The sequence below is a fragment of the Muntiacus reevesi genome, chromosome 1 (assembly GCF_963930625.1).
Source record: "Muntiacus reevesi chromosome 1, mMunRee1.1, whole genome shotgun sequence".
NCBI lineage: Eukaryota > Metazoa > Chordata > Mammalia > Artiodactyla > Cervidae > Muntiacus > Muntiacus reevesi.
This window is the reverse complement of record NC_089249.1, coordinates 257,002,174-257,026,903: the sequence shown is the minus strand read 5'-3', so window position 1 is coordinate 257,026,903 and position 24,730 is coordinate 257,002,174. Positions and strand designations below refer to the sequence as shown.

The 24,730-nt window shown below is 40.6% G+C and overlaps 1 protein-coding gene and 1 long non-coding RNA gene across 3 annotated transcripts in view; one reads left to right on the top strand and one right to left on the bottom strand.

The window, feature by feature from the left end:
• Positions 1-24,730, bottom strand: part of TENM2 (teneurin transmembrane protein 2) — a 1,359,342-nt gene that overhangs the window by 18,623 nt on the left and 1,315,989 nt on the right. Inside the window, exon 30 of the mRNA XM_065919048.1 lies at positions 1,178-1,474. Within this exon, the coding sequence (XP_065775120.1) occupies positions 1,178-1,474 (297 nt within the window). The remainder of the gene's footprint in view (positions 1-1,177; positions 1,475-24,730) is intronic.
• Positions 1-24,730, top strand: part of LOC136156355 (uncharacterized) — a 63,390-nt gene that overhangs the window by 33,393 nt on the left and 5,267 nt on the right. The window lies entirely within an intron of this gene.

The window sequence follows — 24,730 nt, the reverse complement described above, 5'->3', positions numbered from 1 at the left end:
GGCAGTGGGGAGGTGGCCTGTGAATCTGCTTTGGGAATATCCCAGGTGATGCTGGTGTTGCCTGGACCATACTCTGAGTTGTAAGGGGTTTGAAGGACTGAGATGAGATGCACTGGGTTTGCCTCCAGGCTCAATGACAAGAAATCCTGAGACTGGTGAGAAATGACTGCTGCTGGCCCGGCACGGGACAGGTATGATGCACATACTATGTTTGGGGGCACCCCCGACTAAGTCGCAACACAAAGCACATCCTTCATTTAGAAGCCACTGGAAAGATTAAGTAACCTGGAATCACTGATTCTTTGGGGGGAAAAATGGCCTCCAACTTGAAGCCAGGGGGATTCTTGCCTTCCCTGATCGACCATTCTAGTATATTCTGTCCTAATGGGAACAGTATTGAGAAGGGACCAAATAGCAGCCCCCCTTACAGAGGAGGTAACAGCTCTGTCTGCAAGTGACCACTGTCATCAGGAGGCAAGAAAGGAAGAAATGGAAATGGGCTTGTGTGGAGGTGAGTCCAGGTGAGAGGCCCAGGCTAAGCAAGCCCCTGTCTAATGATAGAAGACCAAGGCAGCCTTTAAAAGTCTTGACCCCCCTCCCACAAGGGACCTCTTTTTAACAGCTGCTCCAACCTGACCTTTTCTGACACGGAAACCTGAGTCTGGCACTTTGAGATACAGGGAATTATGTAGCAAGAATCTGTTGACTGCTTCAGCCAACTAAGCCAAGTAGGAGGGGGCTGCTCCGGGTGCTGGAGTTTTAGGCAGAGTTCCTACCCTGATGGCTTAATTCCAGGCATGGCAGAAATGAATCACTGCATTTCCAATTCATAAGGAATGATGAACCGTGCTGCTAGTGGCATGATTCTGTCCGCTTCAACAGCACTTTTTTGGGGGAATAAAATCAGACAATCCATTCTTTTCACTATTACTGAGTGTCTAGCAGGTTTTTTTTTTTTTTTTTTTTTTTGCTGTTGATGGTGGTAGTGCTGGGCTATGAATAACATTTTCCTTGGGATTTCCTCCCTCCCAGAGGGTGGGAGTACGCAGGGAGCCCTGGTAGAGTCAAAGTAAAGATGTTAAAATGTCTTATGGCAGAGTGCATCAGGTCAGCTTAAAAAGAGCAGTGTGAATGAGAGAGACAGCCCCAGCTGAGCAAGGGCGGCATGTCCACCCACCTTGTCAAGGTAGGAATAGCTCCACACCTTCCCGTCGGCAAACATGCGGGACACGATCCGGCCCTGCTTGTCGATGTCCGTCCTCTCGCTCATGGCCCCACGCTGAAGGCCAGCCAAGCGCCCATTGAAGAAATAGGAGACGTTCACAGCCGCCAGGCCACTGCTGGGGAGCCAGAGGAAGGGGCGGCCCACTTGGTCATAAATGATCCTCAGGGTGAACTTCCGGTGATCATCATAGATCTTCTCTGTCCGAATATTCCGGTCATAGTCAATGGACAAGAGGTTTCTTCCATGGACCTAGGAAAACACAATGTGCCTACTTTGAAAGACATCACGGGGCATGTTAGCTCAGGTCCTATGGAGGATGTGGCTGGTGTGGCCAGGGCTTGTGTGTGCTTTAGAGGAAGAAATACTCTTGAGGTTATTTAGGGAAGTGCTTCCTAAACGCCTTTACATCATAGTACACACAGGAAATGGTAATTTTTGTAGCATTCACTAGAATACAAAAACCAGGCTGCTTATGGCTGGAAATGACTGATCTGGGCGTGGCCACCAGGAACAGTTACATAGGCTGTACACTGCACAACTGAGGAGTGCCATCGTGTAGACCATGTAAATGGTGAAATTACATGGTCATCCACAATAGCCTTGGATCCCAGGGTTCTGACTGTCCTGCCTGGCCATCTTGGCAAGCAAGAGAATTTGTATATTTACACACTTCAAACCCTTTTTGGGCATGTCATCAACTAATGGGTAGCTAATGATCTTTGAGAGCAGGTGCCAAGATTTGTTCCAAAATCTTAAGGAAAAGGTACCCAGGAAGGTGAAGAGAAGCTCTTAGAAATCCACGTTTTACCAAGATCTGGGAATACGAAGCCTTATTCCTATGTGAAATCCTTTAATTCTCCCACCTAGAGAAAAATCTTGCCATTGCCAAGGATGCAAGATACCAGTGGGTTGATAGCAGCAGGGCTGGGGAATTCCAACAAAGGGAAGAACTGATCCACTTAAATTTGAAAGGAACAATCCAGATATAATTTAATATTTATTTAGCAGTTGATCTGTTTAGAGAAGACTGCCTCTCTCAGAAGGCAGAGCTGAGACTAGACTCAGTATGGGGACATGAGAGGGACTCCAGAGATTCAGCTAGCCTGGAGTGGATGCCTGGAATTGAAGGGAATGAGGCCAACTCAGCCCAGGCTCTTTCAACATAATTGACTGCAAATCTGCACATCCCTGGGGTGACTGCTGAAGGCAAGAGAAGGTATAAACATGCAGAAGGAAAGGATGTGAAAGATGTCTGGTACCTCCCCACCTTATACTAATAATTCAATAGCACTTAATTATAATAATGATAGTAATACTAACTTTGACACATGTTCAGAGCCAGTCTATATAGGCATTATCTTGGGCAATTTACATCTACTATCGGAGCTGATGCTCACAAATGAGGAAACTAAGCCTCGAACAGAGGTTATACGCTTGCCCAAGGTCATGCAGCAATGAAGTGGTAGGTTAGTCTGGGACTTAGGTCTTTAGACTTTGACCAGTTAACCAACCAGCTCTACTATTTCCCACACTGTTTATATTGGATATGCATTGAGTGTCCTGAGATGTGTTAAATGACTGTAAAGCATTGCCACAGCCCTTGAAGGGTTCCACATTGCAGCTTTGGTGGGGGCACTAGAAATAATTCTAATATGACAGACACCTGTTATACTGGGTAGCAGGACTTTACCCAGGTAAAGAACTACACTTCACAGCTTTCTTGAGACTTGGGTAGGGGTAAAGTGATTTAAGTAGTAGTCATTGGCTGGGTCTTCTGGGAACCTTGAATGAAAGCAGATGTAGCCAGGAAGCAAGCACCCCTTTAGTTTTTCCTCCCTCCTTTCCTTAAGTGGAATGTGGATGTGATCACTGGCGCTCCAGTATTCACTTTGTGAATATGGGGTGACTTTGAGGATGTTAAGCCTCAAGGATAATGGCTCATCCAGAGAGTCTAGATCTCTGTCAACCTAGGTGTCTTCAAGATGACCTAGGTCATCTGTACCAGCCATGAATTGCTCACCCCTAGGAGAAGGGAATGGCTACCCACTCCAAGTATTCTTGCCTGGAGAATTCCATGGACAGAGGAGCCTGGCAGACTACAGTCCATGGAGTCATAAAGAGTCAGACATGACTGAGTTACTCACACTTTCACTTTTCAGACTCCTTTTAGATCATAAAAATAACGTCTATATCTTGTATAATCTCCTGTTATTTCTAATCTGTTACCAGCAGTTGAAGCTAATCTAAACTGATAAAAGTCCCTGATGCTTTGACAGACACTGTGTTAAGTACTTTACATACTTGATTGCATTTTATTCTCACACATAGGTAAAAATTATTTTATATATGGGCATCCAAGCTCGAGGGGGTCACATAACTAGAGAAGTGCCAGGATCTGAGCCCAGGACTACCTGATTCACCAAACCATTGCTGTTTTCATGAAATCATCCCAGAGAAAAGGGGACAGAACATGTGAGATAGAACATTTATCTAAAGCATAGAAAGAGAATAAAGGTGTGAGTTCTTGGGATTTTAAGGAAATCCAACTTTAAGTGGAAGATTCATATCATCAAACCTGCAGTAACTGGAAGAATCCAAAAAAGGAGTGAGTATGGCAGGATATTTCTAACATGTCCAAAAGTTAGTGCTGTAAGAATCACTGAAGATGCTGAAGATATGGTATTAGTTTTCACAACCAGAACAAACCACAGGCTTGGGTTGGAAAGATCACTTCCTCTGGGAACAGAAATTTGGCCACACTGGGTCACTTCATTTGGGACAAGAGCAGCAGAAGGCCACCAATATGCTTAAGCCTATTGTCTAAGAATTCTAGTTCAAGACCTCGTCGACATTTTATTTGGCAGAATGAAACACGTGGCAACGGTGAGGGATTTTCAGGATTTCCTGAGCTACCTGTACCTATGTATTTCCCACTTCCTCTGTCATCCTTCCATTCCTTCCCTTACTCTTTCCCCCTTTGTTTCTCTTCACTAATATCACACAGCCCCCAGGGCATTTATATTGATTAAACATCACATCTCTGCCGATGTCAAGCATGGTGCCTGCTCTGGAATGGAAGGAGGACCACCACCAACAAAGCAACACATCCTGAGAACTTGGCGCTGGGCTTAGTGTGGTCTCAGCACTGCCCATGTTTTTCTTGTGTAATCCTCACAACACTCACAGGCAGCCACTGTTATCCCCGTATTACATGCAAGGCACGGATGGTTCAAGTGCTGTGGTCACGCTTACACAGCAAGTGTTGGGGCCAGGGTCCCAATGCTGAGCTCACCACCTCCACCCCAGGCTGTACCGCCGCCCGCCGCACCCCCACCCCACGGGTGGCTCCCCATCAGACGTGCGATTCTAAACCATCGGGGATGCTCTCTCAAAGCACGGCTGCTGCACTGACTCCACTACTGCTGAACCAGCCTCCCAGGGAATCGAAGCTGGGCGATTCTGATGAGTATTACTGGCTAAAATACTTAATGTGCTGTAAGGCTCTATCTTCAGTTACCTGGGGGAGACCAACAGGCAAATCATATGTCCATGATATAATCGTGTGTGTATGCATGGAAGTATAGTGCTATAACATGCATTCATGGGGGATATGAACATGTAAATCATATGTACAAGCATGACTATCATAGTAACAACTATATTAGTATATGAAGGTGTTGAGAAAGCAGAAAAAACAGAATAGTGGGCAAGCACAGAAGAGGGTTCCCAAACCTCTGACTGCTACCATTTGGATTTGCTGCTGTTACTGAAAAGCTGAGGAGGCCCAGGTACACCAACCACAAAAAAGTAATAGGTGCTAATCATTCAGATCAGTTTAGTTCAGTCGCTCAGTTGTGTCTGACTCTTTGCGACCCCATTAGCCATTGATGATTCAGGGTGGGGTTTTATTCCCAAATTCATTATGTTCTGGGAATGGGATTTTGTTATAGAGCTAATTTGAGATTTCCCCCTGTTTATTGAGATAATTGGGCTTCCCTGGAGGCTCAGACAGTAAAGCATCTGTCTGCAATGCAGGAGACCCAGGTTTGATCTCTGGGTCGGGAAGATCCCCTGGAGAAGGAAATGGCAACCCACTCGAGTATTCTTGCCTGGAAAATCCCATGGACAGAGAAGCCTGGTAGGTTGTAGTCCATGGAGTCACAAAGAGTCAGACATAACTGACTGTCCTCACTTCACTTCATTGAGATAACTGATGTACCTCATTGTGTAAGTTTAAAGTGTACAGCACAGTGATTTAACTTACATATATTATGAAATGATTACCACAATAAATTAGGTTAGATCCATCATCTCACATAGATACAAAAAAAAGGGAAGAGTCTTAGGATTTACTCTCTTTACACCTTTCTTGAAAATCAATGATTTTTATGTTTATTTTTAAAGTTAAGATCAAATTGACATACAGAATTCTATTAGTTTCAGGTATACAACAGAATGATTCAATATTGTATGTACGGTAAAACAATCAGCTCAATAAGTCTAGTTAACATTGGTCACTGTACACAGTCGTGAAATACTTCTTGTGATGAGGACTTCTAAGATTTAGCAACTTTCAAATATGCAATACAGTGTTAACCATAAACACCATGCTGTACATTACAACTCCATTACTTATTTAAGTGGAAGTTTGAATCTTTTGACTCCCTTTCCTCTTTTTGAGCACCCCAACCCCTTACCACTGTCAACCACCAATCTGTTCTCAGTAACTATAATTTTTTTTTTTGAGATCCCATATATAAGTGAGATCATACGGTATTTGTCTTTTTCTGTCTGCCTTATTTCACTTCACAAAATGCCTTCAAGGTTCATCCATATCACAAATGGCAATATTTCATTCCTTTTTTTTTTTTGGCACGGTCAGAATAATTTTCCATTGTGTGTGTGTGTGTCTGTCTGTATTTCACATCTTCTCTATCGATGTCTTGGTTTGTTGTTAATATGCTGCAGTGAATGCTGGGGTGCCTATTTTGTTGGCATTGTGTTTTCATTTATTCCTATATATATCCAGTAGTGGAATTGTTGGATAATATGGTAGTTCTATTTTTAACTATTTTTGAGGAAGCTCGATATTATTTCCACAGTGACTGCATCAATTGACACTCCTACCAACAGTGCATACAGTTTCCCTTTTCTCTACAAACTCACCAACATTTGTTGTCTTTTTGATAACAGCCATTCTAATAGGTGTGAGGTAATAATATCTCATTATGGTTTTGATTTGAACATCCCTAATTATCAATGATGTTGAGCACCTTTCCAAGTGCCTACTGGCCATCTATATGTCTTCTATGGAAAAATGTCTATATAAATCCTATTTTTCAGTAGAAGTGTTTTTTTTTTTTTTTTTTAAATATTATTTTATTAGTTGGAGGCCAATCACTTTACAACATTTCAGTGGGTTTTGTCATACATTGACATGAATCAGCCATATAGTTACATGTATTCCCCATCCCGATCCCCCCTCCCACCTCCCTCCCCACCCGACTCCTCAGGGTCCTCCCAGTGCACCAGGCAAGAGCACCTGACTCATGCATCCCACCTGGGCTGGTGGTCCGTTTCACCATAGATAGTATACATGCTGTTCTTTCAAAACATCCCACCCTCACGTTCTCCCCCAGAGTTCAAAAGTCTGTTCTGTACTTCTGTGTCTCTTTTTCTGTTTTGCATATAGGGTTATCGCCACCATCTATCTAAATTCCGTATATATGTGTTAGTATACTGTAATGTTCTTTATCTTTTTGTTTTTTTGCTATTGAGTTGTGTGAATTCTTTTTGTATTTTGGATATTAAGCCATTAATAGATACATCATTTGTAAATGTTTAAAAAATGTTATAATAAAAAGGTTGTCTTTTCACTTTGTGGATGGTGTCCTTTGCTGTGTGTAAGCTTTTTAGTTTGATGTAGTCCCACTTGTTGATTTTTGCTTTTATTGCTTTTGCTTAGGTGGCAAATCCAAAAAATCGTCCTTAAGATGAATGTCAAAAAGCTTACTGCCTATGTTTTTTCCTCAATTTTACAGCTTTAGGTCTTATGTTCAAGTTTTTAATCTACTTGAGTTAATTCCTGTGAGTGGTACAAACAGTGCTCCAGTTCTGTTCTTTTGTATGTGACTGTTAAGTTTCCCCAACACCATTTGTTAAAGAGAGTGTCCCTTCTCTGTAGTCAATTAATTGATCATATATGTGCAGTTTACTTTTGGTCTCTCAATTCTGTTCCATTGGTCTATGTGTCTGTGTTTATTGCAATATTGTTTTGATGACTATAGCTTTGCGATAGAGTTTCATTTTTTTTTTTTTTTTATTGTAGTGGTTTTTGCCATACATTGACATGAATCAGCTATGGATTTACATGTGTTCCCCATCCTGCAATAGAGTTTCAAATCAAGGATTGTGATGTCTCCAGCTCTTTTCTGCCAACTTAAGACTGCTTTGGCTATTTGGGTATCTGTGGTTCCATATCAATTTTAGAAATTTCTGTTCTATTTCTGTGAAAAATGCCATTGGGCTTTGGTTAGGGATTGTATTAAATCTGTAAGTTGCTTTTGATATTAAGGGCATTTTTCTCCTAATCCATGAGCACAGAAAATCCCCTTTTCAATTTCTTTCACTGTCTTACGGTTTTTAGCGTACAGTTATTTCACCTCCTTGGCTAAATTTATTCCTAAGTATTTTGTTCATTTTGATGCAACTGTAAATGTGATTGATCTCTTAATTCCTATTTCTGATAGTTTGTTACTAGTATATAGAAATGTAACAGATTTCTGTATACTGATTTTGTATCGTGCAACTTTACTGAATTTGTTTATTCTACAGTATTTTTTGGTAAAGTCTTTAGGGTGTTCTATGTGTGTATGTTCATGGTTTTGGCAAAGAGTGACAGTTTTACTTCTTCTTCCCATTGGACACCTTTTATTTTTTCTTGCTTAATTTCTGTGTCTAGGATTTTCAATGCTATGTGAATAAAAGTGATAAGAATGGGCATACTTGTTCTTGATCTTAGAGGAAGAGTTTTCAGCCTTTTACCATTGAGTATGATATTCAGTTCAGTTCAGTTGCTCAGTCCTGTCTGACTCCTTGTGATACCATGGACTGCAGCACACAGGCTTCCCTGTCCGTCACTAACTTTCAGCCTTTGCTCATACTCATGTCCATTGAGTCAGTAATGCCATCCAACTATCTCATGCTCTATTGTCTGCTTCACCTTCTGCCCTCAATCTTTCCCAGCACCAGGGTCTTTTGCAGTGGTTCAGTTCTTCACATCAGGTGGCCAAAGTATTGGAGCTTCAGCTTCAACATCAGTTCTTCCAATGAATATTCAGGACTGATTTCCTCTATGATTGACTGGTTTGATCTCCTTGCAGTCTAAGGGACTCTCAAGAGTCTTCACTAACACCACAGGTTCAAAAGCATCAATTATTCGGCACTCAACTTTCTTTATGGTCCAGCTCTCACATCCATACATGACTACTGGAAAAACCATGGCTCTGACAATATGGACCTTTATCAGCAAAGTGAAGTCTCTCCTTTTTAATATGCTGTCTAGGTTGGTCATAACATGGAGTATGATGTTAGAAATGGGCTTATCACACATGGCCTTTATCATATTGAGATGCATTCCCTTTGTACTCCATTGAGAAGTTCTTTTAATTGTAAATGGATGTTGAATTTGTCAAAAGCTTTCTGCATCTATTGAGATGATTTTTATCCTTTGTTAGTGTGGTGTATCACATTGTGTTATGGATGTGGAACCATCCTTGCATTCTTGGAATAAGTTTCACTTGATCCTTGGAATAAATTTCACTTGATCCTGTGTATGATCTTTTTCATGTATTGTTGAATTCAATTTGCTAATATTTTTTTGAGGATATTTGCAGCTGTGTCCATCAGGGATATTGACCTATAATTTTATTTCTGGCAATGTCCTTGTCTGATTTTTGTATTAGGGTAAAGCTGGCCTTGTTAAATGAGTTTGGAAACATCTCTTCATTTTAATTTCTTTTGGTAAGAATTTGAGAAAGATTGGTATAAATTCTTTGAATGTTAAGTAGAATTCACAAGTGAAGCCATGTGATCCTGGATTTCTGTTTGGTGGGACATTTTTGATACTGATTCAGTCTTCTTAGTAGTAATTTATCTGTTCAGATGTTTTATCTATCATTCAGTCTATAAGCTCTGTGTTTGTACAAATGGATCCACTTCTTCCATATTGTCCATTTATTGGTATGTAATTTTCATAATCTCTATTATCTTTTCATTTTTGTAGTATTGGTTATAATTTCTTCTCTTTCATTTCAGATTTTGAGTCCTCTCTTTTCTTGCTAAGTCTAGCTAAATGTAAATTTGGTTTACCTTTTCAAAGAATTAGTTCTTGGATTCATTGAATTTTTGATGTTGTCTGTTCAGTCTCTATTTAATTTACTTTCTCTTTGATCTTTGTTATTTCTTCTACTAATTTTGGATTTCATTTGTTGTTCTTCTAGTTTCTTGAGGTGTAACATTAGGTTATCTACTTATGATATTTCTTGTTTCTTCAGGTAGACATTTATTGCTATGAACTTCCCTTTTAGAATTGCTTTTTCTGCATTCCTTAAGTTTTGGTATGTTGTATTTCTATTTTCATTTGTCTCAAGGTATTTTTTTCTTTTTCTTTTGATTTCTTTGACACATTGATCTATTGTTGTTCAGTCGCTTAGTCATGTTTGACTTTTTGCAACCCTGTGGACTGCGACATGGCAAAGATTCCTTGTCCTTCACTATCTCTTGGAGTTTGCTCAGGCTCATTCATGTCCATTGAGTCAATGATACCAGCCAACCATCTCATCCTCTGTTGCCCCCTTGTCCTCAGTCTTTCCCAGCATCAGGGTCTTTTCCAGTCCGTTGGCTTCTCACATCTGGTGACCAAAGTACTGGAGTTTCAGCTTCAGCATCAATCTTCCAATGAATATTCAGGGTTGATGTCCTTTAGGACTGACTGACTTGATCTCCTTGCTGTCCAAGGAACTCTCAAGAGTCTTCTCCAGCACCACAATTCAAAAGCATCAATTCTTCAGTACTCAGCCTTCTTTATGGTCCAACTCTCACATCTGTACCTGACAAATGGAAAAACCATAGCTTTGACTAGACAGACCTTTTCTGGCAAAGTGGTGTCTCTGCTTTTTAGTGCACTGTCAAGGTTTGTCATAGCTTTTCTTCCAAGGAGCAAGCATCTTTTAATTTCATGGCTGCCATCACCATCCATAGTGATTTTGGAGCCTGAGAAAATAAAGTCTGCTACTGTTTCCATTTCTTCCCCATCTATTTGCCATGAAGTGATGGGCCTGATGCCATCATCTTATATTTTGAATGTTGAGTTTTAAGTCAACTTTTTTGCTCTCCTCTTTCACTTTCATCAAGGGGCTTTTTAGTTCCTCTTCACTTTCTGTCATTGGAGTGGTGTCATCTGCATATCTGAGGTTATTGATATTTCTCCTGGCAATCTTGATTCCAGCTTAAGCTTCATCAAGCCCGGTATTTCACATGATGTACTCTGCATAGAAGTTAAATAAGGAGGGTGACAATATATAGCCTTGATGTTTGCCTTTCCCAATTTGGAACCAGTTTGCTGTTCCATGTCCAGTTCTAACATTTGCTTCTTGACTTGCATGCATGTTTCTCAGGTGGCAGGTAATGTGGTCTGTCCTAAGGCCAAACTATGGTAGAGGTTAATGGTCATCTCCTCTAAGAGGACTTATGCCAGCAGTCTGTGCCTCCCAGAACTGTTGCTGTCAGTGCCCCTGACCCCACGGCAGGCCACTGTCGACCCACACATCTGCTGGAGACTCACTGGTGCGTCTGGCTCAGTCTCTGGTGAGGTCACTGTTCCTTTCTCCTGGATCCTGGTGTGCACAAGGTTTTGTTTGTGCCCTCCAAGAGATTCTGTTTCCCCAGTCCCCTGGAAGGTCTGTAATCAAATCCCACTGACCTTCTAAGTCAGATTCCCTGGAGTTTCTCAGTCCCTTTGTCGGATCCCTAGGTTGGGAAGTCTGTTGTGGGGCCTAGAATTTTCACAACAGTATGAGGACTTCTTTGGTGTAACTGATTGATCTACAACATGTTTTTAATCTCCACGTATTTGTGAATATTCTAGTTTTCTTTTGTAATTGACTTCCAGTTTCATACCACTGTGATCAGAAAGGATGCTTGATATGGCTTCAGTATTATACATTTGTTAAGACTTATTTTGTGGCCTAACATATGATCTGTCCTGGGGAAGGTTCCATGTGCACTTGAGAACAATGTGTATTATATTGCTTTTGGATGGAATGTTCTATGTGTATCTGTTAAGTTTATCTGGCCAAATTTATTGCTTAAGGCCACTGTTTCCTTACTGATTTTCTGTCTGAACAATTTACCCATTGATGTAAGTGGGATACTGTCTCCTACTATTACTATATTTCTCCCTTTAGATCTGTTAATATTTGCTTTATATACTTAAGTGCTCCTGTAGTGGATATGCAAATATTTGTAAACACTATATCCTCTTGCTGAATATACCTTCTTGTCATTATGTAATGCCTTTCTTTAACAACTTTCCCATATCATACAACAGTGTTAAACTATGGTCATAATTGTCATTACTCATAGCACTTATTTGTCTTGAAACTGGAAGCTTGTACATTTTAACCACTTTCCTCCAATTCTACTTCCCTCATCTCTGCCTTTGGTAACCAAAAATCTGATTTGTTTTTTACAATGAGTTTGGGTTTTTTTGTTTGTTTTATATATTTTAACTCTAAGTGAAATCATGTAGTATTTATCTTTCTCTGTCTGACTTATTTCACTTAGCACAATGCCCACAAGGTTCATCCATGTTGTTGCTATTGGCAGGATTTCTTCATTTTTATGACTGAATAATATTCTGTTGTCTATCTCCATCTACCTACCTATGTACAGCTTCTTTATATGTTTACTTTCAGTGGACACTTAGGATATTTCCATATCTTGGCTATTATAGATAATGCTGTTTGTGAACATGGGAATACAGACAGCTCTTTGACATAGTGGCTTTTTCCTTCAGACATACTCCTAAAAGTATAATTGCTGGATCGTATAGTAGTTCTATTTTTGCCTTTTTGAGGAACGCCATACTGTTTTCCACAGTGTCTGTGCCAATTTGCAATCCCGGTAGTGTAAGATTCCCCTTTTTTCTACATCTTTGCTACTTTTATTATCGCTTCTCTTTTGAGGATGGCCATTTCAATAAGAGTAAGATGATATCTCATTGTGTTTGTGATTTACATTTCCCTAGTGATCAGTGATGTTGAGCATATTGTTGAGATGTTGAGCACACCTGTTGGCCATCTATATATTTTCTTTGTAAAAATGTTTATTCAGGTCCTTTGCCCATTTTTAATTGGATCTTTGCCATTGAATTGTATGAGTTTTTTACATATTTTAGATGTTAATCCTTTATCAGATATAGGTATGTGTGTGCTCAGTTGCTCAGGCATGTTCAACTCTTTGCAAACCCCATGGACTGCAGTCTGCCAGGCTTCTTTATACATGACATTTTCCAGGCAAGAATATTGGAACTATTTAGCAACTAAATAGGTTGCTATTTTCTACTCTAGGGGATCTTTCCAACCCAGGGATCAAACCTGGGTCTCTTGCCTCCTGCATTGCCAGGTGAATTTTTTTTTTTTTTTTGGTCACAGGTGAATTTTTTACCACTGCGCCACCTGGGAAGCCCTATCAGATGTATAGTTTACAAATACTTTTTCCCCATTTTATAGTTATTCCACTTTGCTGGTTTTTTTCTTTTTGCTGTGCAGAGCTTTGCAGTTGATATGTTCTCACATGTTTATTTTTTATTTTGTTGATTATGCTTTAGCTGTCATACCAAAAATTCATTATGAAGACCCATGTCAAGGATTTTTTTCCCCTATTTTTTTTCCTCTAGGAGTTTTATAATTTCAAGTGTCACATTTAAGTTATTAATCCACTTCAAGTTAATATTTGTGACTGGTCTAGGGGGCCTAGTTTCATTCTTTTACACATGAATATCCAATTTTCACAGTACAATTTATGGAAGAGACTTTCTTTTCTCCATCAAGTATTCTTGGCTCCTTGTTAAATACAGTTGACCACGTAAGCCTGAATTTATTTCTGGGCTCTCAATTCTATTTTATTGGTCTGTTTGTCCATTTTTATGCCAGTATCATACATTTTGATGACTATAGCTTAACAGTATGGCTTGAAACCAGTAAGTGTGACACTTTTTGCTTTGTTCTTATTTCTTAGGATTTCTTTGGTCATCAGGGTCTTTTGTGGTTCCATTCAAATCTTAGGAGTGTTTTTCTACTTCTGTAAAAAATGCCATTGGAATTTTAATAGGAATTGCATTGAATCTGTAGATGGCTTTTGTTAGTATTGACATTTTAGTGATCTTAATCCTTCCAAATCATGAACATGAGATATCTTTCATTTATTTGTATCTTCTTTGATCAGTCTTTTATTTTTTAAAGCAGAAATATTTCACCTTCTTAGTAAATTTATTCCTAAGTGTTTTATTGTTTTTGATGCTATTGCAAATAGTATCATTTTCTTAATTTCTTTTTCAGATAATTCATTGTGAGTGTATAGCAACACTACTGATCTTTTTACGTTAAATTTTTATCCCAAACTTTTCTCACATTTGTTGATTAGAGCTAGCAGTTTCCTGGTATTTAGGATTTTCTATGTATAACATCATGTCATCTGCAAATAGAGACAGTTTTACTTCTTCCTTTTTCAACTCTGGTACTTAAAAAAATTTTTTTCTTGCCTAATTGCTCTGGTTAGACCTTCCCAAATTATATTGAATAGGAGTGGTGAAAGTGGGCACCCTTGTTTTGATCCTGATCTTAGGGGAAAAGGTCTCAACCTTTTACCATTGTGATATAGCTGGGGACTTGTTACCTATGGCCTTTATTATGTTGAGGTGTGCTCTATCCATACCTAATATGTTAAGAGTTTTTATTTACAGTGTGTTGAATTTTGTCAGATGCTTTTTCTGCATATATTGACATAAGCACATTAATTTTTTCATCCATTCTATTAATGTGATCTATCACATTGATTATTTTGCAATTTTGGAGTCATTGTTGTATCCCAGGAACAAATCTCAGTTGACCCTGGTGAATGATCCTTTTAATGTGCTCCTGAATTTGATTTGCTAGTATTTCACTGGGGATTTTTACATCTATATTCATCAGGGACATGGTCTGTAGTTTTCTGAGAGTGTCCTTTTCTGTTTTGGTATCAGGGTAACCCTGGTCTTGGAAAATAAGCTTGGGGGAGTGTTCTCTCCTCTTTGATTTTTTGAAAGAGTCTGAGAAGGACTGGTATTAATTCTTAAAATGTTTAGGTAAATTCACCAGTGAAACCATCCGATCCTGAGTTTTTCTTCATTTGGTGATTTTTGATTACCAATTTTCTTCTTACTAATAACTGGTCTGTTTAGATTTTCTGTTTCTTCCTAATGCAGTATTGCTAACTTCTATGTTTTTAAGACTTTTTCCATTTCTTCTAGGCTATTCAGTTTGTTGGTTCAGAGGAGCCTCCGATGATCCTTTGTATATGTTGTTCTTCAATTATAATTTTATTCATTTGGATCCCCTCTCTTTTTTCCTTGGCTGGTGTACCTCAGGGTTTGTCAGTTGTATTGATCTGTTTGAAGAACCAACTGTGAGTTTGTTTTCTATAATATATATTTCCTGTTCTCTATATCTGCTCTTTATGGTTTCTTCCTATTGGTAGCTTTGGGTTCAGTTTGTTCTTTTTCTAGTTACATATACATGTTATCTATTCTTTTTCAAATTCTTTCCCTGTGTAGGTTATTACAGAATCTTGAGCAAGAGTTCCTGTGCTGTACAGTAGCTTGTCTGTTTTAAATATAGCGGTGTGTATATATCAATTCCAGACTCCAAATCTGTCCCCTACATTTCATCTTTGGTGACCATAAGTTTGTTTTCTAAGTCTGTGAACTTCTTTGTAAATAAGTTCACTTGTATAATTTTGTTAGATTCCACATATAAGCAATATTATTTGATATTTGTCTTTGTCTGACATTTCAATTAGTATGATAATCTCTAGGCTCATCCACGTTGCAGCAAATGGCATTATTTCATTCTTTTAAATGACTGAATAATATTCCATTATATATATGTACCATTTCTTCTTTATCCATTCCTCTGTCAATGGACATTTAGGTTGCTTACATGTCTTGACTATTGTAAACAGCACTGCAGTGAACTCTAGGGTGGCATATATCCTTTTGAACCATGGTTTTCTCCAGATATATGCCCAGGAGTGGGATTGCGGGGTCATATGGTGGTTCTGTTTTTAGTTTTTAAAAGGAATCTCTGCACTTTTCTCCATAGAGATGGTACTAATTTACATTCCCACTAACAGTGTAGGAGCGTTCCCTTTTCTCCACACTCTCTTCAGTATTTATTGTTTGTAGACTTTTTGATGATGATCATTCTCACTGGTGTGAGGTGTTTTAATTTTCATTTCCCTAATAATTAGTGATTTTGAGCATCATTTCATGTACCTCTTGGCCATGTGTATGTATTCTTTGGAGAAATGTCTATTTAGGTCTTCTGTCCATTTATTTTTTATCTTATTTTTTTGATTTTGAGCCACATGAACTATTTGTAGATTTTGCATATTAATTCCTTGTCTGTCACACTGTTTGCAAACATTTTCTTCTGTTGTATGGGTTGTCTTTTTGTTTTGCTTATGGTTTCCCTTGCTGTGCAAAAGTTTTTGAGTTTAATTAGGTCCCATTTATTTTTATTTCCATTACTCTAGGAGACAGATGGAAGAAGATGCTCTGATGTATGTTAAAGTGTGTTCTTCCTATGTTTTCCTTTAAGAGTTTTATAATGTCCAGTCTTACATTTAGGTCTTTAGTTCATTTTGAATTTCTTTTCTTGTATGGTGTTAAATAATGTTCTAATTTAATTTTTTTATATGTAGCTGTTCAGTTTTCCTAGCACCATTTATTGAAGGGACAGTCTTTTCTTCATTGCATAGTCTTGCCTCCTTTATCATAGATTAATTGATCACTGGTGCCTGGGTTTACCTCTGAGTTTTCTATCCTGATCCACTGAGCTGTATTTTTGTTTTTCTGCCAGCACAATACTCTTTTGATGACTCTAGCTTTGGAATAAGTCTGAAGTCAGAGAGCCTGACTCCTCCAGCTCTGTTTCTTTCTCAAGATTACTTTGACTGTTTGAGGTCTTTTGCGCCTCCATAAGAATTTTAAGAATTTTTTCTAGTTCTGTGAAAAATGCCATTGGTAATTTGATAGGGATTGCACTGACATTATAGATTGCCTTGGGTAGTACAGTCATTTTGACAATATGGATTCTTCCAATCCAAGAACATGGTATATCTTTCCATCTGTTTGTGTCATCTTTGATTTCTTTCATCCGTGTCTTACAGTTTTCAGAATAGAAATATTTTGCCTCCTTATGTAGGTTTATTCCTAGGCATTTTATTCTTTCTGATATGATGATAAATTGTTTAATTTCTCTTTCTGATCTTTGTTAATATATAGAAATGCAACAGATTACTGTGTATTAATTTTATGTCCTGCAACTTTACTGAATTCATTGATGAGCTCCAGTAGTTTTCTGGTAGCATCTTTAAGATTTTCTATGTATAGTATCATGTCATCTGCAAACCGTAATAGTTTTTACTTGGTGAGAAAATGCCAGCCTCCAGAAGAGCTCACACCAAGTGCTCCCCAGAACTACTGCTGCCAGTGTCTTTGTCCCTGCAGTGAGCCAAAGTCTCCCCATTTCTTTGCAGAAGACCCTCCAATACCAGCAGGTAGGTATTCTATGACCAGGCTTCTATGAGTGAGGTCACTGCTTTTTTCCCTGGGTCCTGGCACACACTCAGTCCTGTGGGAGAACCTCTGCAATATAATTATTTTCCAGTTTATGGGACATCTACCAGGTGAGTGGACTTCCCTCGTGGCTCAGATAGTAAAGAATCTGCCTGCCATGCAGAAGACTTGGGTTCAATCCCTGGGTTGGGAAGATCTCCTGGAGAAGGGAATGGCAACTCACTCAAGTATTCTTGCCTGGAGAATCCTATGGACAAAGGAGCCTGATGGGCTGCAGTCCACAGGGTCACAGAGAGACATGACTGAGTGAATAACACTTTCACCTTTCATTTTACCAGGTGGGTATGGACTTGATTTTAGTGATTGTATCCTCCTACCATCTTCTTGTGGCTTTTTTGTTTTTGGATACAGGATATCTTTTTTGGTAGGTTCCAGCATTTTTTTGAGGATGGTTGTTCAGCAGTTAGTTGTATTTTTGGTGTTTTCATAAGAAGAGGTGAACTCATGTCTTTCTACTCTCTCTACTTTGTCTCCACCTCCAGATTGTTTTTTTAGGATCTTTCTTGCTTCCTAGTGTAGGTGTTGTTGATGTCAACTTCCGTCTTAGAACTGCTTTTGCTGCATCCCATAAGGTTTGGTATGTTGTATTTCCATTTTCATTTGACTCAAGATTCTTTTAAATTTCCTCTTTAGTTTCTCCTTGATCCACTGGTTGTTCAAGATTGTGTTTTAAAATTTCCATGTATTTGTAAAATTTCCAGTTCTCCTCCTATTATTGATTTCTAGTTTCATACTACTCTGGTCAGAGATGATACTTGCTATGATTTCAGTCTTTCTGAATTTGTTATGACTTGTTTGGTGCCCCAACTTATGGTTTATATCAGAAAATGTTGCATGTGCATGTGAAGACTGTGTATTCTGCTGCTGTCAGACAGCATGCTCGGTGTGTCTGTTAGGTCTATTATGTCTACAGTGTTGTTCAAATCTGATGTTTTCTTATTCATTCTGCGTCTGAACAATCCATCCATTGTTGAAAGTGGGATAGTAAGATTCCCCACTATTATATTGATGCTTATTTCTCCTTTTAGTTCAGTTTTTGTTTTATATATTTAGATGTTCCAGTGTTTGGTGTATAAATATTTATAGTTGTATTTTCTTTAATGAATTGACCTCTTTATTATTAGTATATAATGACTTTCTTTGTTGTTGTTTTAAGCTATTTTTAAAGTCTTTTGCTTGATATAAGTATAGCTACCCCTTTTTTGGGGGGGATTATTTTTTGGTGTACTATCTTTTTCCACCTCTTCACTCTCAGTCTATACATGCCTTTAAGGCTAAAGTGAGTTTCATATAAGGCAGCATATTGTTGGATTTTTAAAAAATCAGCCATTCTATGTCTTTTAATTAGAGAATTTAATGTTTATGTTTAAAGTGATTATTGATAGGTAAGGATTTACGACTGCAATTTTGTTCATCATTTTCCGGCCTTTGGTAGTGCACTGTTCCTTTTTTTCATAACCTGCTGTCTTTTTTTGGGTGTATTTTGATGTCTTTTGGCACCAGTGTCCTTTGACTTCTTTATCATGTTCTTTGTGTAATTACTACAGGTTTTTCTTTCTTTTTTTTTTTTTTTATTTTTTATTTTTTAATTTTTTTTTTTTTTTACAGGTTTTTCTATTGTGGTTACCACTAGGCTTACATAAAGTATCTTAAAATTATAATATTCTATTTTAAATGGATAAAAACGTCAATATAACTCCTGAAATTTACACTTTAACTTTTCCCATTTTAGTTTCTGGTGTTATAGTTTACATATTTTTAAGATTACATCTCTAATAACAGATTAGTTATGATTATTTCTATTATGTTAGCTTTTAACTTATAACTAGAGTTGTACATGAATTACATTACACTCTTACCATATTACATAATCTAACTTTGACTGTACCTTTATCATTAAAAGTGAATTTTACTTTCTTCATTTTTACGATGCTAGTGAGTATCCTTTTATTTCTACTCAAAGAACTCCCTTTATCACTTTGGTAAGGCAGGTCAAATGGTGACGAACACCCTTGCTTTTGTTTGTTCATGAGGCTTTATCCTTCCTTTATTTCTGAAGGACAGCTTTGCTGGGTATAGAGTTTTTGTTTTAAAGTTTTGTCCTTTTAAGATTTTGAATACATCATCCCATTTCTCCTAGCCTGAAGTTTCTGGTGAGAAACTTGTTGATAGTCTCATGGCGGTTCTTTTGTATGGGATGTCTTTTTTTTTTTTTTGGTCCTGCTGCTCTCAACTTTATCTTTGACTTTTGACATTTTTTTTTCTTCTTTTAAAAGAAAAAAAAAATATTCTTTTTCTTAAAATTTAAAATTTCTTTCTTTTTCTTTTACAAACTTGTGTGGAGAGCTGACTTTCAATAGATTACAGTGAGGGAGCTGCTCTGCTACCTATGAAACCCTGACCCAGAAGCAGGTTCTGGGTCTGATTTGGCACCAGGTTCCCCATGAACATGTGGTGTGTGACTGGTGAGGGGGCGGCCACTTTTCCCACCGTGCCCTGTGTCCCAGGATGAAGGGCTCTCCACACTGACCCTGGTTCTGACACCATGGTGGGAATGGTGGGGGATCGACTTTTGCAGATTTTAATTGTAATGTGTTTCAGTGTAGCCCTATTTGGGTTCAAGCTATTTGGGGTCCTTTGAGCCTTATTGATCTGGATGTCCATTTCCCTTTTTTTTTATTTATAAAAATTTCAGCCATTATTGCTTTAAATATACTTTCTGTTCTGTCTGTCTTCAGGAATTTCTGTAATGCAAATATTCTTTTTGCAGGAGCTGAGGTGGGGTGGATAAGTGCAAAGCCTTTCATCACTGTTTTTCTGTTTTGTTTTTGTTCCTCTGGATAATTTCAACTGCCTTATCATCCAGGTTGCTGATTTTTCTCCTGTGCTGATTCTACTTTTGAAGTGCTTTATTGACTTCTTCAGTTATATTGTATTTTTTTTAGCTCTAGAATTTTTTTCATGGTTTCTATTTTTGCTCAACTTCTGTGCAATAGTTGTTTTCTTCATTTGTGTGTTCTTGCAGTTCACTAGAGTTCTTTAAGAGGACTGTTCTGAATTCTTTGGCTGACAGCTCACAGATCTTAATTTAAGTAGGGTCAGTTATTGAAGCTCTCTTAGTTACCTTTGGTGGTGTCAGATTTCTCTGGTTTTTCATTCCTCATGGTGGTATCTGTGCACCAAAGTAAGTGGTCTCTCTTCTAGACTTTATAGGTTTGCTTTGGTAGAGATAATTCTTCACCAGTTAGCTCAGTTTTGGTTTCTGGATATATCTACTGATAAAATCTTTGAGCAGGTAGGGCTTGATATTAGGATCTGTTTTTGAGTAAGGTAACTGCCTGAGGCCAGGGGTGAGAGGGTGTGCTGTTGACTGTGAACAGTTGGATAGGACTCTTGTCTCGGTTTCCTGCCTAAGGGAGGGTATAGTATAGGCTCTGCAGTTGCCCAGGTTCTCTGGTCAAGCTTTTTAGACCATTGGGCCAGGTTACTATACTCAGCAGTAGGTAGCGTCCTTGTCCTAGTCAGGCAGCAGAATGGAATCCAAGGGCTGCATGGACTTGAATTTGGGAAGAGTATATACTGAATTCCCTGTCCAGATGGGGCTACTGGTTTTGCTCTGCAGATGGGAAAAGCCACGGAGTGTTTCTGTTCAAGTGCCACTATAAGCAGGGCTCTGGTTAGTTTCCTTGGTTGGGTGGGCTGAAGCCTGTAGTCAGCAATGAGGGGGCTACACATTAGTTTACCTGCTTGGGCACAGTGGGAGAACTAGCTCCAAGGTTTGTAAGGCTATTTGTTTGTGGTCTTGATCCAAACCAGCTCTTGCCCCATCCCTGGACAAATAGGGCCACTGGCTCTGCTCAACAGGCTATCGGCTCAGCCTTCCCATCTCTCTGCTTGAGACTGCTGTGCGGTCCACTCTCTATGTGTTCCTGGCAGCGGCCCTGGCCAGTCTGGGTGGGAGCCACACTCAGCAGCTGGCAGGCTTATGATCTGCTCCCCTGCCTGGATGCTGTGTGTGTGGGGGGTCCACTTCAGGCACCTCCCACATTGTCTGAAGAGGTTTTCTGGTTTGCAGGAGCTGAGAGTTCCACTTAGCAGCAATGCGACTGTGGATGAACTCCCCCTGTCTGGGCATAGCAGGGGAAGCCTCCACGCCTGACCCAGACTGTGCTCTGGGGGCGATCAGCTCTGCTTGCCCGCCTCCTGGCTTGAGCTCTGTTGGGCTTCCACACCTTGGAGAGGGAGGTAGGCAGATTGGGCTCCAGGGCTGGCAAAACACCCCTCATCTGAGGACCTGACTGGCACCCAGGTGAGTTTCCCTGGTCAGACTTGGTTCTGCAGCGGAGCAAAGCTGCTGGACGGGATTACTGCCTGGGTGCTGCAGGCAGGGACTTGGTCTGCTGTGCTGTTGCGTGTGGGTTGTTGCAGGCCCCTCCCTGTTTCCCCCCATCAGTCCGATTCCCAGTGGTTGAGCCCTGCAGCTTCCCCTGCAGTCCTGATGGGACAATACGGGTGTAGTGGGTCTCACGAAGCAACTCACATTGCTGGTGTGGGGGCCGGGGGCCCTGAATGTCGCCCATGAGCTTGCTGTTTCCACTGGTGGAGCTGGGCTGGCCCGCGGGCAGCCGCTCCCCTCACCCTTCCCATGTGTCTGATCCCCCTCTGGGGTGCGTGTGTCAGGGGCTGCCTCGGCCTCACCCTGTGTTGGAGGATGCTCTCGGGTGCCTTGTTAGTTGCCGTGCTTCTAAGGGCAGAGCAGTCAGGAATGACCTGCATTTCCACCTTGCTGATACTGCTGAGTTTAACTTTGGAAATGTGTGATTTCTATAAAAACGTCCAATCCTTCTCATAATTAAGTGTGATAAATTGACTGGAAGCAGAGCCAAGGAGTCTGGGCCAGCCACATCATCTAATCAAACATCTTGAATTGTGAGGGTCCCTTTGCTAAAGAGGAGGTGCCTGGGTTGTGGGGGTTGAGATCTTGGAGAGTCTGACAGGCATGCTCAGCTCGTCATGGGCACCTCCCCCCCACCCCCACTCCCCGTCTTCAGAGTGTGCAGGAGTTTTCACTTAGCCACACCGCTCTCTTATTCCGAATTAAATTACCCATCTAACAATATTTAAATTAACCTTGAGGCTTCCTGGAGAACATAAAAGTTATTTTGAATTATTTTCACTGCCAGGATCAGCACAATTCCCTTCCCAGCCAGCTCGGTAGGTACTCAGTGATTGAGAAACCAATTTTTAAATTAATACAATTTTGTGTTTGCAAGGAAGCCATTATTTTTAATTATCGGGCATTTTCCTCAGCCTGGCTTCCCCAGTTAATAAAACTCAGCTACTTAGCATGGTTTTTATTTTTGCAGAGGGCAGACTTTGGGAAGTAGTTTCCCCATGTGGAATCTCCCTCCAGAATGTTTTGATCTCACCAAGCACACGCCTGTCACAAGGAGGCTCGTAAAAAACCCCGAGAAAAGGAAACGCTGTCGTCAAAATGGCCCTGCTGGGCCCATAACCGATGACTCTAACTTAGCTTGAGGGGCAGTGTGGGGAGCCGGTGAATCGAGAAACTGCAAAGAAGAAATTAACACTGCGCTGGGTCCCCTCCCGGAAGTGGCACTGAAGCACAGGAGGAGAGACCTCAGTGAGAGCAGAGCCCTTGCCTCTTCTGCTCTGAGTCTGGGAAACCCTGAAAAGATTCACGAGGGAGGAGGGGGAGAGAGTCTCCTTGTCTGGCAGCGTTGAAAAGTAGAACTCCCCGCTTGGAGAGTTGAGCTGTTCACCCACCCAGAGGAGAAGCCTGGCCTGGATGACATCTTTATTTCCTTTCCGGGTCAGTCCTCTAGGATTGAAAAAGCAGCTCTCCCCAGCTCCCATACAACATGACTCCGTGCTACGTTGGGATCAGGGCTGGAGCAGACAGAACAACTTGCTGTCAATTTAATATTAGCTTAAATAATGCATAATTAGAAGGTTAAGCCTCTGCAAACACGTTAAATAATGTATTCCCCAAGCAAACATGATTTGGTGATGATGTTCTGTTTTGGATGGTGTGAGGTGGAAAGGTGGAAGAGACCCGGATCTGAGTTGCATTGTTGATATGGATCGGTTTTGTCATTACAAAGCAGAACCTTCCCTGGTCATGCCTTAGTCTCCTTATCTGTGATGGCCTGTGAACTTCTGGTGGGTAGAGACTTTAAGTTTCTCAGGGTCTCTATTATTTTGGAAAGTGCTTGGTGCTTGACAAGCATTTGTGAGTAAGGGGGGTGAATTAGACTGAGTATAAGCAAGTTAGATCTAAGGCTCTAACGTGAAAAACTGAAACAAGAAAATGTGAGCAGGACACCTGTGACCTCCAAATATCTGAAAGGCTGTCTTCATTCTAAACAGTGATAGTCATTCTGGGAGGAACCCTTGAGTCCTGGAATGAACACAGATTGCAGGGGGCAGATTTTTATGATGTCAATTTAAAATCACATCCACTCATTCAGCATTTACTGAGCACCTACTATGTATGCTTGTAATGTGATCAATACTTAGAGCAGGACAGTTAGGGCCCCTGCCCTCGTGAACTTACGGGTCAGAGGAGGATAAAGACGCACAGAGCAACAGTGGAGAACCTTTGTGTCATTATGAGAGTAGACAGAGACAGGCCCTATGGAATGGAGAGGCGGCCGAGTCAGAGCTGAGCCGACAGGGACAGCTGCCCAGAGTGCTGCCTTGGGGGTGGGGTCGGAGTCCCAAAGTATGGGGGTTCAACAGGGGAGGGCAGGAGGTGGGTTAGGGAGAACACTCCAGATGGGGTGGTCAGGAAGTGAAAGCTTGGGTGGTTAGCAGGGGCCCTGCCCAGGCGTCAGAGAACTTCACTTCTGATGCTTCGGGTATCCTAGAGGAGGCAGGTGGTCCCTGGGGAGGCATGTGGCAGAGAGGAGAGGTGTGTGATGTGGAGGCTCAGCCTAGATGACCTGAATGGGGCTTGGGCCTGTCATCCTTCAACCTGAACTTCTGGACGTCAAGCACGCTGTACGCCTCTTTAGCCTCTACGAAGAAAGGAAGACCGTGCGGCCAATGCATGAATGCTCCTTTGCTTTCAACAGTGGGTACGTCTGGTGAGGACGTCTATATTTCTATAGTCACTAAGTCCCGTCCAACTCTTCTGTGACCCCCATTGACTGCAGTCCACCAGGCTTCTCTGTCCATGGGATTTTCCAATCAAGAATACTGAAGTGGGTTGCCATTTCCTCTTCCAGGGTATCTTTCCGACCCAGGGATCAAACCCGCATCTCCTGATTGGCAGGTGGCTTCTTTACCAATAAGCCACCTGGGAAGTCCTTCTAAGATCCTTACCAGCACAACAAGGTCCCCATCTTTTGACCTCTCCTCCCCCAGCTAATTTGCTCCAGCCCTTCTGCCTCATCTTCTGCTCAGATGACAAGCAACAGTCTTTTCCACCTCAGGGCCTTTGGACGTGCTGGCAGCTTAGCACAGAAGGCTTTTTTCCCATTTCATTACTGGAAAATTCCTACTCTTCATTCATTTCTTAGCCC